This window comes from Hemitrygon akajei, chromosome 23 (assembly GCF_048418815.1).
Source record: "Hemitrygon akajei chromosome 23, sHemAka1.3, whole genome shotgun sequence".
Lineage (NCBI taxonomy): Eukaryota > Metazoa > Chordata > Chondrichthyes > Myliobatiformes > Dasyatidae > Hemitrygon > Hemitrygon akajei.
Window position 1 is genome coordinate 16903795 of NC_133146.1, and position 12469 is coordinate 16916263.

The window sequence follows — 12469 nt, forward strand, 5'->3', positions numbered from 1 at the left end:
GGATCAGAGGTAGCTGCAGAGGGCTGTAGACTCCATCATGGACACTACCTCCCCACCATTGAGGACACCTTTAAAAGGTGATGCCTCAGAAAACGCCCCATTACCGAATATATGCCCTCTTCTCATTGGCAGATGGCATTGTACAGGCTGCAGAGCTCTCTGCCTTCTCAGGACAGGACATACAGAAGCCCAGGAGCCCAAAGTCACCCAATGTTTTAGGAACAGCTTCTTCCACTCTGCCATCAGATCTCTCAATGATCTATAAACCGCCTCACTATTTTGTTCTTATTTTGTACTTTTTTTTTAATCTGGTCGTTATCAACTGTAGTAGCTTTTATGTACTGTGCTGTACTGCTGCCGCAAAACAACAAATTTCATGGTGTTTGGAACTGACTGGAGGAGGAGCGAGGGAATATGGTGCCAGTGGATCAGCACCTCACCCAACTTCTTCCCGTTTGTGCTCCAAACAGCTCACTTCTCTTCTCTTATATCTTTCTTTTCAAGGTGGTTATGGTTCTGCCGATGCCTGTGATCTACAGTTCAAACTACGGTTCTTCGCAAAGCGGTAGGTTTTGGGACCGACTGTGCAACCTAGCGTTTCTCTCACTCCAGGAACATCCTGGAAGACGTGCGCTCTCAGTGCTGGGAATTCAGAAGTCAGTGAACAACCTGGTTCCTCGCTGATTTCGCCGACTGAACTGTATTGGGAGACTTAAACATTGGGACTGGAACACCAAGACAGCAGGTGGTGTATTTGCTCATCGTCGGCCGCTGCAGGAGGAAGAATCCCCTATACTCGAGCGAACCCTCTCTCTCTCTCTCTCTCTTTCGATAGAGAGTGAGAGCTTGTCGGTCCTTGGCACAATGGGGGGGGGGGTGCTTTGAGAAGCAACGTGGAAGATCGTAACATTGGAACAGCAAGTCGCTGGTCTCCACTCTTGCTGGAGAGACACTCTCTCCCTCGCAGGACAGACACTCTCTCCCTCGCTGGAGAGAGAGAGCCTCTCTGGGATACCAGAGCTGGTTTGCGGACTGTAATTTGATGGACTTTGAATCAAGGACTCTTTGGGGTTTCTGCATGTTGTGGGGGGGGGGGGTGAGGAGAGTAGGATCGATGCTTTTGCTGCTGCTTTGCGAAGGGGGGAGAGGGAGCTTCAGGGCTTTCATTCTATGGGGTTTCTTTGTTTCGTGGGTGTCTGTGAAGAGGACGAGTTTCAGGTTCTATATGGTGTATATAGTCCCATGTACCTTGGAACCTTTGATAATAAACCTGATTCTAAAGAAGATAACTGGTGTCTTCTTCCTCTCTGAATCTGTTATAGGGGAAATGTTGACCTGGGTGAGGGGCTTGAGAAAGACCCTCACACTTTTACATGGGGTGCCTTGAAGATGGTGGCACTGATAGAGCCCTGCCCAGACACAGGTACCAGACCAGTGAGAGAGTTAACATCAGAAAGGAACCCCTACGAGTCCCCCCGGTGAAGTGAAGGTTACAACCAAGCTAGAGGGCTGCCAAGGTGAGATCAGGGCTCGGAGATCGAGGACACTCATCTGACATGATGGAGAGCCCTCCAACCTGTACAATACCGTAACAATGTGTAATCTTCATAAATACTTTATTCCCATTTGAGGTAAATATTTCATCACATTAAAAAGCGTCCTCACTTTTAGGAACAGCTTTTTCCGCTCTGCCGTCAGATTTCTGAACAGACAATGAACCCATGAACACTACCTCACTACATTTGCTCTCATTCAGTACTACTTATTTTTATATGTACAGATATATTTCTTATTCTGATTTATAGAATATTTTAGGATTTGCACTGTGCTGCTCTCCACAAAACAACAAATGCATGACATATGTCAGAGATAATAAACCTGAGTAACACCTACAAAAAGCTGGAGGAACTCAGCAGGTCCTGGAAATGAGAATCGAGATCCTTCTTCAGGACTGGAAAGGAATGGGGCAGAAGCCAGAAATAAGAAGGTGGGGGGTGGGGAACAAGCTGGCAGTTGATAGGTGAAGCTAGGTGAGGGGTGAAGTAAGAAACTGGGAGGTGATAGGTGGAAAAAGCAAAGGGCTGAAAAGGAGCAAATCTGATTGGAGAGGAGAGTGGACCATAGGATAAAGGGGTGGGGGGGGGGAACCAGACCAAGGTGGTGGGTAGCTGAGGAGAAGAGAATGGGTGAGAGGAGGGCACAAGCTGGTAGGTGATAGGTGAAGCCAGGTGAGAGGGAGGGTGTGAAGTGAGAAGCTGGGGGGGTGAAAGATGGTAAATAATAAACACAGATAAAAAGCAGTGAGCCCTGTTCTGTCCCTCTCTTTACTCACATATTTAGATCTCGACTAACGCAAACCTTCTGTCCTCTTTAGAGCATCAATAAACTACGCGGCTCTAGAAAATTCGCTCAGTGTTTGAAAGGGTCACGATAAGGACACGAGAGCCAGCCTGGCTCCTAGGAGGAGCGACTGATGTGTAACTCAGAAACAAACAGTTTGATACCTGGTTTTAGGGTTGTTCACCTTTTGATCCCACTGCTTCCTGCAACAAAAGAATGCAAGAGATTAATATCTTACCGACACCGCTGGTGCACCGTACCAGACTAGACATGAATAAATTGCAGGTGTGTGACGCAGTGTTAAATGTGCTTGTATGGAAACAGGATTCAATTTAGTCTCCGATGTTAGGGCACTTGCTTCGTCCCCCCCTGCACATTTACAGTGTTGGAGTCATAGAGCACCACAGCACAGAAAGGTGCCCTTCAGCCCATCTAATTCATGCCGAATTGTTGTTCTGCCTAGTCCCATTGACCTGGAACGTAGTCACTCCCCTCCCATCCATGTACTTAGCTAAATTTCTCGTCAATGTCGAAATCAAGCCCACACCCACCACGTCCGCTGGCACCTCATTCCACACTCACACCACCCTCTGAGTGAGGAAGCTCCCCCTCAGGTTCCCCTTAAATATTTCACCTTTCACCTTTAGCCTGTGACCTCCAGTTCTGGTCTCTCAGTGGAGAAAGTCTGCTTGCATTAACTCTACATATGCCCCTCATGATTTTGTATACCTCTATCAAATCTCCGCTCATTCTCCTGTGCTCCCATGAAAATGAGTCCCAACCTTTTCCTATAACTCAGGTCCTCAAGTCCCGGCAACGTCCTTGTAAGTTGGCAGTAGACTAACACGGTGGTTAGCGCAATGTTTTAAAACTCAATTCCACAGTTATCTCTAAGGCGTTTGCATGCATTGCTTGCGACTGTGTGGGTTTCCTCCTGGTGCTCCGGTTTCCTCCCACGTTCCTAAGGTGTACGGCTTAGTACGTTAATCAGTGACATTGGTGTAATTGGGTGCTCATTGGGCCATGCTTAACTCTAAATAAAAATAAAAATAAAATTATTTTCTTTGTATTCTTTCAATCTTATCGCTCTCTATCCTGTAGGTGGGTGACCAGAACTGCTTGCAACACTTCAGATTTAGCCGTACCAAACTCTCACACAACTTCAGCATAACATCTCAATTCCTGTACTCAGTACTCCGATTTATGGAAATCAATTCTTGAAATCTCCATTTCTCGTGGATTTTCACTGGGAATGGTCATGGGCTTCTCCCCGGCATTCATCAGCCCGTCCACCACCAGGGAGAACTGCCCAATGAAAGGTAGCGTCTGCCCACTCAGAGATGAGGGTGGCTTGTAGGACAGGACGCACCTGATGGGCAAGTGAAGAATAACATCTCTAAAGAGGCAGTCGTGCGTGATGAGGAACCACGAGGCTCCTTTGCGATTTGTACAGAAAATAAAAGAACTAATCTTCTCAATTGAGGACAATGTTGGGCGATGTACACTCCTCTCCTTCAGTGGCCCAGGTTAAAATAAATAAAATGTAATCACAGCCAGTTTGGAGTTAAATCCAACAGCAGGGACAGGGGAGGCAGGTACAGCGTGTAAGTTAGAAGAGTGGATATGGAGTGTTGGCCTTCATTAGGCAGGGGATTGAGTTCAAGAGCCACGAGGTAATGTTGCAACTCTATAAAAAATTCTGTTCAGGTTTGGTCGCCTCATCAAGTCAAGTCAAGTCACTTTTTATTGTCTTATCGACCGTAACTGCTGGTACAGTACACAGTAAAAACGAGACGACGTTTTTCAGAACCATGGTGTTACATGACACAGTACAAAAACTAGACTGAACTACGTAAAAAAACAACACAGAAAAAAAAGCTACACTAGACTACAGACCTACCCAGGACTGCATAAAGTACACAAAACAGTGCAGGCATTACAATAAATAATAAACATTATAGGAAGGATGTAGAAACTTTGGGAGGGGTCCAGAGCAGATTTACCAGGATGCTGCACGGATCTGAGGAAAGGTTGACTTGGTAGAGGTGTACAAGGTGATAATAGGCATCTTGTTCCCATGGCAGAAAGGGCCAATAGGAAGAGAATATCATTTTAAGGTGACCAGAGGAAAGCATGGGGGGGGGGCGCATGTCAGAGATAGTTGCATGGAACACTCTGTCAGGAGTTGGTGGTAGGTAAACTCTTAGGGATATGAATGACTGAAAAATGGAGGGCTATGTGGGAGGAAGATGATGTCCTGATGAAGGGTCTTGGCCCAAAACATTGATTGTTGATTCCCCTCTATAGATGCTGCCTGACCTGCTGAGTTCCTCCAGCATTTTGTTTGCCCCTCTAGTTTTTTGTACCCCTTCCCTAGGTGAAAGTCTATGAGTGGACACCTTGCCTATGGCCCCCTTGATTCTATACAGATAGAGATAAGAAAAACAGACAGCAGAGGGGAGCTGGGGTCAAGATCTCATGCAATGCCAGAGGAGGTGAATGTCTCTTTCTCCTATTCTAACCTTCTCGTGTTCTCATCCCAGCTCCTGACCTTCGGAAGCAAGATGGCAAACCTTGCAAAAGCTCGGAATGGCATTCCAAATGGATCGGCCTTCCAAAAGAAGCTGGGTGGGTCTAGATGATAAGTTCAGGGTGAAAGGTGAAATATTTAAGAGGAAGCTGAGGTGAGAGTATGGAATGAACTGCCAGCAGAAGTGGTGGATGTTCAACATTTAAGATAAATACATGGTTGGCAGGGGAATAGAGAGCTATAGTCCAGATGCAGGTCAACGGAACCAGGCAGAAAAACATGTTAACATAGGTTAGATGGGCTGAATGGCCTGTTTATGCACAGTAGCCTGGATTAATATGACTCCTAACCTGGATTAATAGCCCAGATTGTCTGAATTCAGATCCACGTGTAGATGGCTAATGAGGAGGCTGAGAAACACACTTCAGAAATGCAAATAGGGTCTGAATTTGTCTGCAACAAGAGCGCGCTTCTCTCTGCAAACTGGAGTCTCTCTACCACATGTACTTCTCTTTAAAAGCCTCCCTTTTAACACCTGTCACTGAGTTAACTTAAATCAGCTTTCAGTGTTCGATGGCAGAGTCAAGTGCTGCCTCAGATAACATCACTTCAGCTTTCCCTGCCACGCTAATGGTCTGTGTTCCATTAGTAATGTACTTTCTTACAGGGTTCCAAACTGCAGCCAACAATATGGATTTATTCATGAAACATTTCAAGCTCCATCCAGTATAAATCTATATAATACCGTACTTCAGAATAAATAAAGATCCTTCTTAAAGCAAAGACCATAGGAGCAGAATTAGACCATTCAACCCATCAAACCTGCTCCACCAGTCAAAAAATTGCTGAATTGTTATCTCTCTCAACCCAGTTTCTCCTGCCTTCTCCCCGTAACCTTGGAAACCCCTACTAATCAAGAACCTATCAGCCTCCACTTTAAATTACCCAAAGACTTGGCCTCCACAACTGTCCTTGGCAATATCTGTAGATTCACCACCCTCTGGCTTAAGAACTTCCTCCTCACCTCTGTTCTGAAGTGACATCCTTCAATTCTGAGGCTGTGTCCTCCAATCCTAGACTCCCCCACTATAGGAAACATCCTCTCCACATCCACTCTATCTGTGTCTTCTGGTCCTAGACTCCCCCCACTATAGGAAACATCCTCTCCACATCCACTCCATCTGTGCCCTCCGGTCCTAGACTCCCCCACTATAGGAAACATCCTCTCCACATCCACTCAATCTGTGTCTACTGGTCCTAGACTCCCCCAATATAGGAAACATCCTCTCCACATCCACTCTATCTGTGCCCTCTGGTCCTAGACTCCCCCACTATAGGAAACATCCTCTCCACACCCACACTATCTGTGCCCTCTGGTCCTAGACTCCCCCGCTATAGGAAACATCCTCTCCACATCCACTCTATCTGTGTCCTCTGATCCTAGACTCCCCCACTATAGGAAACATCCTCTCCACATCCACTCTATCTGTGTCTTCTGGTCCTAGACTCCCCCCACTATAGGAAACATCCTCTCCACATCCACTCCATCTGTGCCCTCCGGTCCTAGACTCCCCCACTATAGGAAACATCCTCTCCACATCCACTCAATCTGTGTCTACTGGTCCTAGACTCCCCCAATATAGGAAACATCCTCTCCACATCCACTCTATCTGTGCCCTCTGGTCCTAGACTCCCCCACTATAGGAAACATCCTCTCCACACCCACACTATCTGTGCCCTCTGGTCCTAGACTCCCCCGCTATAGGAAACATCCTCTCCACATCCACTCTATCTGTGTCCTCTGATCCTAGACTCCCCCACTATAGGAAACATCCTCTCCACATCCACTCTATCTGTGTCCTCTGGTCCTAGACTCCCCCCACTATAGGAAACATCCTCTCCACATCCACTCTATCTGTGTCCTCTGGTCCTAGACTCCCCCACTATAGGAAACATCCTCTCCACATCCACTCTATCTGTGTCCTCTGATCCTAGACTCCCCCACTATAGGAAACATCCTCTCCACATCCACTCTATCTGTGCCCTCTGCTCCTAGACTCCCCCCACTATAGGAAACATCCTCTCCACATCCACTCTATCTGTGTCCTCTGGTCCTAGACTCCCCCACTATAGGAAACATCCTCTCCACATCCACTCTATCTGTGCCCCCTGGTCCTAGACTCCCCCCACTATAGGAAACATCCTCTCCACATCCACTCTATCTGTGCCCTCTGGTCCTAGACTCCCCCCACTATAGGAAACATCCTCTCCACGTCCACTCTACCTAAGTTTACTAAGCCCTATCAGAGCCACCAAACGCTCTGGGCCTGTAGAAATGGAGGATAACGATATTGGATGAACTTGCATGTCAAGGTGCAAGTTTCTGAGCACCTCACTCTCATTGGAATAAATAATCCCATTTGGGAACAGCACCAAACTAAATTGGAATAAGCTAACTATGGATATATTAGCAACGCGCACAAAATGCTGGAGGAACTTTGCAGGTCCGCACGAACAGTTAACATTTCGGGCTGAGGCACTTCATCAGAAGGAGGTAGAAGGTGGGGGAGGGGGAACAGGCATGCTGGGAGGTGATAGGCTAAACCAGGTGAGGGGGAGGGAGATGAAGTGAGAAGCTGGGAGGTGATAGACTAAACCAGGTGAGGGGGAAGGGGATGAAATGAGAAGCTGGGAGGTGATAGACTAAACCAGGTGAGGGGGCGGGAGATGAAGTGAGAAGCTGGGAGGTGATAGACTAAACCAGGTGAGGGGGCGGGAGATGAAGTGAGAAGCTGGGAGGTGATAGACTAAACCAGGTGAGGGGGCGGGAGATGAAGTGAGAAGCTGGGAGGTGATAGGCTAAACCAGGTGAGGGGGAAAGGGATGAAATGAGAAACTGGGAGGTGATAGACTAAACCAGGTGAGGGGGCGGGAGATGAAGTGAGAAGCTGGGAGGTGATAGACTAAACCAGGTGAGGGGGCGGGAGATGAAGTGAGAAGCTGGGAGGTGATAGACTAAACCAGGTGAGGGGGCGGGAGATGAAGTGAGAAGCTGGGAGGTGATAGGCTAAACCAGGTGAGGGGGAAGGGGATGAAATGAGAAACTGGGAGGTGATAGGCTAAACCAGGTGAGGGGTGGGAGATGAAGTGAGAAGCTGGGAGGTGATAGACTAAACCAGGTGAGGGGCGGGAGATGAAGTGAGAAGCTGGGAGGTGATAGACTAAACCAGGTGAGGGGGCGGGAGATGAAGTGAGAAGCTGGGAGGTGATAGGCTAAACCAGGTGAGGGGGAAGGGGACGAAATGAGAAACTGGGAGGTGATAGACTAAACCAGGTGAGGGGGCGGGAGATGAAGTGAGAAGCTGGGAGGTGATAGGCTAAACCAGGTGAGGGGCGGGAGATGAAGTGAGAAGCTGGGAGGTGATAGACTAAACCAGGTGAGGGGGCGGGAGATGAAGTGAGAAGCTGGGAGGTGATAGGCTAAACCAGGTGAGGGGGCGGGAGATGAAGTGAGAAGCTGGGAGGTGATAGGCTAAACCAGGTGAGGGGGAAGGGGATGAAATGAGAAACTGGGAGGTGATAGACTAAACCAGGTGAGGGGTGGGAGATGAAGTGAGAAACTGGGAGATGATAGACTAAACCAGGTGAGGGGGAGGGAGATGAAGTGAGAAGCTGGGAGGTGATAGGCTAAACCAGGTGAGGGGGCGGGAGATGAAGTGAGAAGCTGGGAGGTGATAGGTGGAAGCGGCAAAGGGCTAATGAAGCAGGAATCTGATAGGAGAGGACAGTGGATCATGGGAGAGAGGGAGGAAGGAGAGGGACTGGGTGAGTGTGATTAGCAGATGAGAAGAGGTTTGAGAGTGAACAAGAATGGGGAATATAAAAAAGAGAAGAGTCAGAGGGAAGAAATTATCGAAAATTAGAGAAATCAATCCACTCTCATCACTTCTCATCACTTCTCTTCCCTTCACCTGACCATTAGAGGGTGAAGAAGTGCCCCCTTGGGTTCCCATTAAATAGTTCACCATTCTCCCTTAACCCATGACCTCTAGTTGTAGTCTCACCTACCTCAGTGGACAAAAAAGCCTGCTTGCATTTCCCCTATCTAAATGCCTTGTTACTGTGCACACCTTAATTGATGGTGCAGCGAAGATCAGGAAGGCTTGATATTTTAGCTGACGGGGTTTACAGAGAGGGGTAAGTTGCTAGAGCTGGAGGCATTTGGATACAAGGGAGTTCGTTCTCAGTTCGGCTTTGCCCATCCGAAGTAGTTCGGTGAGGGCAGAGACGGTGGGTGGGCAGGACTGAGTATGTGTGCCTTCTCTTTGTTCTTCCTCGCAGCGCCAGTCCCTCAACTGACTCGTACTGCCTCCGTGAGCTTCTAGAGTTCAAAGGCTTCGTCAGAATAATGTTGGTGCTTTTCCATTTCGACTCCGGCTATAACCAAATTCAGCAGAAAAGCTTTATGTTACGTATAACGTAAAGTCCACTGCTGTTCACTCTACTGACCCACGACTGTGCTGCAACACACAGCTCGAACCACATCATCAAGTTCGTCGATGACACGACCGTGGTGGGTCTCATCAGCAAGAACGACGAGTTAGAGAGGAGGTGCAGCGGCTAACGGACTGGTGCAGAGCCAACAACCTGTCTCTGAATGTGAACAAAACAAAAGAGATGTTTGTTGACGTCAGGAGGGCATGGAGCGACCACTCCCCGCTGAACGTCGACAGCTCCTTGGTAGAGATTGTTAAGAGCACCAAATTTCTTGATGTTCACCCGGCGGAGAATCTCACCTGGTCCCTCAACACCAGCTCCATAGCAAAGAAAGCCCAGCAGCATCTCTACTTTCTGCGAAGGCTGAGGAAAGTCCATCTCCCACCCCCCATCCTCATCACATTCTACAGGGGTTGTATTGAGAGCATCCTGAGCAGCTGCATCACTGCCTGGTTCGGAAATTGCACCATCTCGGATCGTAAGACCCTGCAGTGGATAGTGAGGTCAGCTGAGAAGATCATCGGGGTCTCTCTTCCCGCCATCACGGACATTTACACTACACGCTGCATCCGCAAAGCAAACAGCATTATGAAGGACCCCACGCACCCCTCATACAAACTCTTCTCCCTCCTGCCGTCTGGGAAAAGGCACCGAAGCATTCGGGCTCTCACGACCAGACTATGTAACAGTTTCTTCCCCCAAGCCATCAGACTCCTCAATACTCAGAGCCTGGACTGACACCTTACTGTCCTATTGTCCTGTTTATTATTTATTGTAATGCCTGCACTGTTTTGTGCACTTTATGCAGTCCTGGGTAGGTCTGTAGTCTAGTGTAGTTTTTTTTCTGTGTTGTTTTTTACGTAGTTCAGTCTAGTTTTTGTACTGTGTCATGTAACACCATGGTCCTGAAAAAACATTGTCTCATTTTTACTGTGTAATGTACCAGCAGTTATGGTCAAAATGACAATAAAAAGCAACTTGACTTGACTTGATATGTATTATTTCAAAATTATATGAGTGATCATGCATATATTGCTTGTTAAGCATTCTTGTTTGCTTAAGTGATTGATGACGCGTTGTATGTACAACTACGTTAATTGCAAATGTCATCGCACTGCCGCGTGTATGAACGAAATAAACTTGTATTCCTGGACTCTCGTGTGCTCCTTTGAATTAATTTAATTGCTGAAGTTACAAAGCGTAAGACTTTATCCGGCTCAGACAAGCCGAAACACTTGGCAGGTCAGGCCGCACCTGTGGGAAAGAAAATCCTCCGTGTTTCAGGTCAGACGCCCTTCCTCAGAACTGGGAAAGAGGTGGAAGAGGCTGGAGGTGAGGGGGGTGTGGAGGGGGGGATAGGATGGGAAGTGTGGGGTGGAGTGGGAGGGAGTGGCGGAGGGTGGGAGAGGATGGAATAAGATGGAGAGTGGGTACTACAGAAGAGGGTAGTGGAGGGTGGGGAAGGGTATTGGAAGTTGTGAGAGGGTGGGGAGGGTAGCGGAGGGCTTGCGGAGGGTGGGGAAGGGTTTGGGAAATTGTGCAAGGGTAGGGAGGGTAGTGGAGGGTGGGGAAGGATTTGGGAAGTTGTGAGAGGGTGGGGAAGGGTTTGGGAAATTGTGAGAGGGTGGGGAGGGTAGTGGAGGGTGGGGAAGGGTTTGGGAAGTTGTGAGAGGGTGGGGAGGGTAGTGGAGGGTGGGGAAGGGTTTGGGAAGTTGTGAGAGGGCGGGGAGGGTAGTGGAGGGTGGGGAAGGGTTTGGGAAGTTGTGAGAGGGTGGGGAGGGTAGTGGAGGGTGGGGAAGGGTTTGGGAAGTTGTGAGAGGGCGGGGAGGGTAGTGGAGGGTGGGGAAGGGTTTGGGAAGTTGTGAGAGGGTGGGGAGGGTAGTGGAGGTTGGGGAAGGGTTTGGGAAGTTGTGAGGGGGCGGGGAGGGTAGTGGAGGGTGGGGAAGGGTTTGGGAAGTTGTGAGGGGGCGGGGAGGGTGGGGAAGGGTTTGGGAAGTTGTGAGGGGGCGGGGAGGGTAGTGGAGGGTGGGAAAGGGTTTGGGAAGTGCGAGGGTGGGGAGGGTAGGGAGGGTGGGGAAGGGTTTGGGAAGTGCGAGGGTGGGGAGGGTAGCAGAGGGTGGGGAAGGGTTTGGGAAGTGCGAGGGTGGGGAGGGTAGCAGAGGGTGGGGAAGGGTTTGGGAAGTGCGAGGGTGGGGAGGGTAGTGGAGGGTGGGGAAGGGTTTGGGAAGTTGTGAGGGGGCAGGGAGGGTAGGGAAGGTGGGGAAGGGTTTGGGAAGTTGTGAGAGGGCGGGGAATGCCCCATTACACCACATTGCCCAGCTCCTGCTTAGCTTCTGTCAATGTTCACACAGTAACTGCTGCCCACTGCACATTCTCTGTAGCTGTAACACTTTATTCTGCATTCTGCTATTGTTTTACCTTGAACTAGCTCAATGCACTGTGTAATGGTTTGATCTGTATAAACAGTACGAAAGACAAACTTTTCACTGTACATCAGTGTATGTGACAATAATAAGCCATTTCCGATTCTGTTATTGTTTTCCCTGCACACCCCAATGCACTGATGAAATGTATGGATGGTACTCAGAACAAAGTTTTCCACTGGACCTTGGTACAAGTGACATAAATAATTGGCGTATCACCAACCTATCACCATCCACTCATTGAGCAGATGACCCTGTGCACAGATTATCCCTAAGGTCACCCAGGTTTTGCCCCATCAGGGATATCCCTCCTCTCACACCCTAGCAAACAGTGACGGGCAAATAAACGCAGACCCCGCCTGCAAAGCTCGCGTAGGACGTAGGGCATTTGACATAGAATGGAGAACAGTACAGCGCAATACTGTCCCTCGCAGGTCTACCAAGACGCTGCCAGGATTAGAGGGCATGATCTACAAGGAGAGGCCGGACAAACTTGGGTGTTTTATCTGGAGCAGTGGAGACTTAAGGGGGACCTGGATAAGAAGTAGAGTGGGCAGCGGGTATCTTTTCCCCAGAGTTGAAGCGTCTAAAACCGGAGGGCATGCACTTAGGGTGAGAGGGGGTAACTTGAAAGGAATGTGCAGTACAAGTTTTTTTTATGGGTACCTCGATCGGGCTG

The 12469-nt window shown here is 48.8% G+C and overlaps 1 protein-coding gene across 1 annotated transcript in view; it reads right to left on the bottom strand.

Moving 5' to 3' along the window:
- Nucleotides 1-12469, bottom strand: part of LOC140715196 (lysyl oxidase homolog 4-like) — a 123417-nt gene that overhangs the window by 55069 nt on the left and 55879 nt on the right. Inside the window, exon 5 of the mRNA XM_073027042.1 lies at nucleotides 2505-2543. Coding sequence (XP_072883143.1) covers nucleotides 2505-2543 — 39 coding nt within the window. The remainder of the gene's footprint in view (nucleotides 1-2504; nucleotides 2544-12469) is intronic.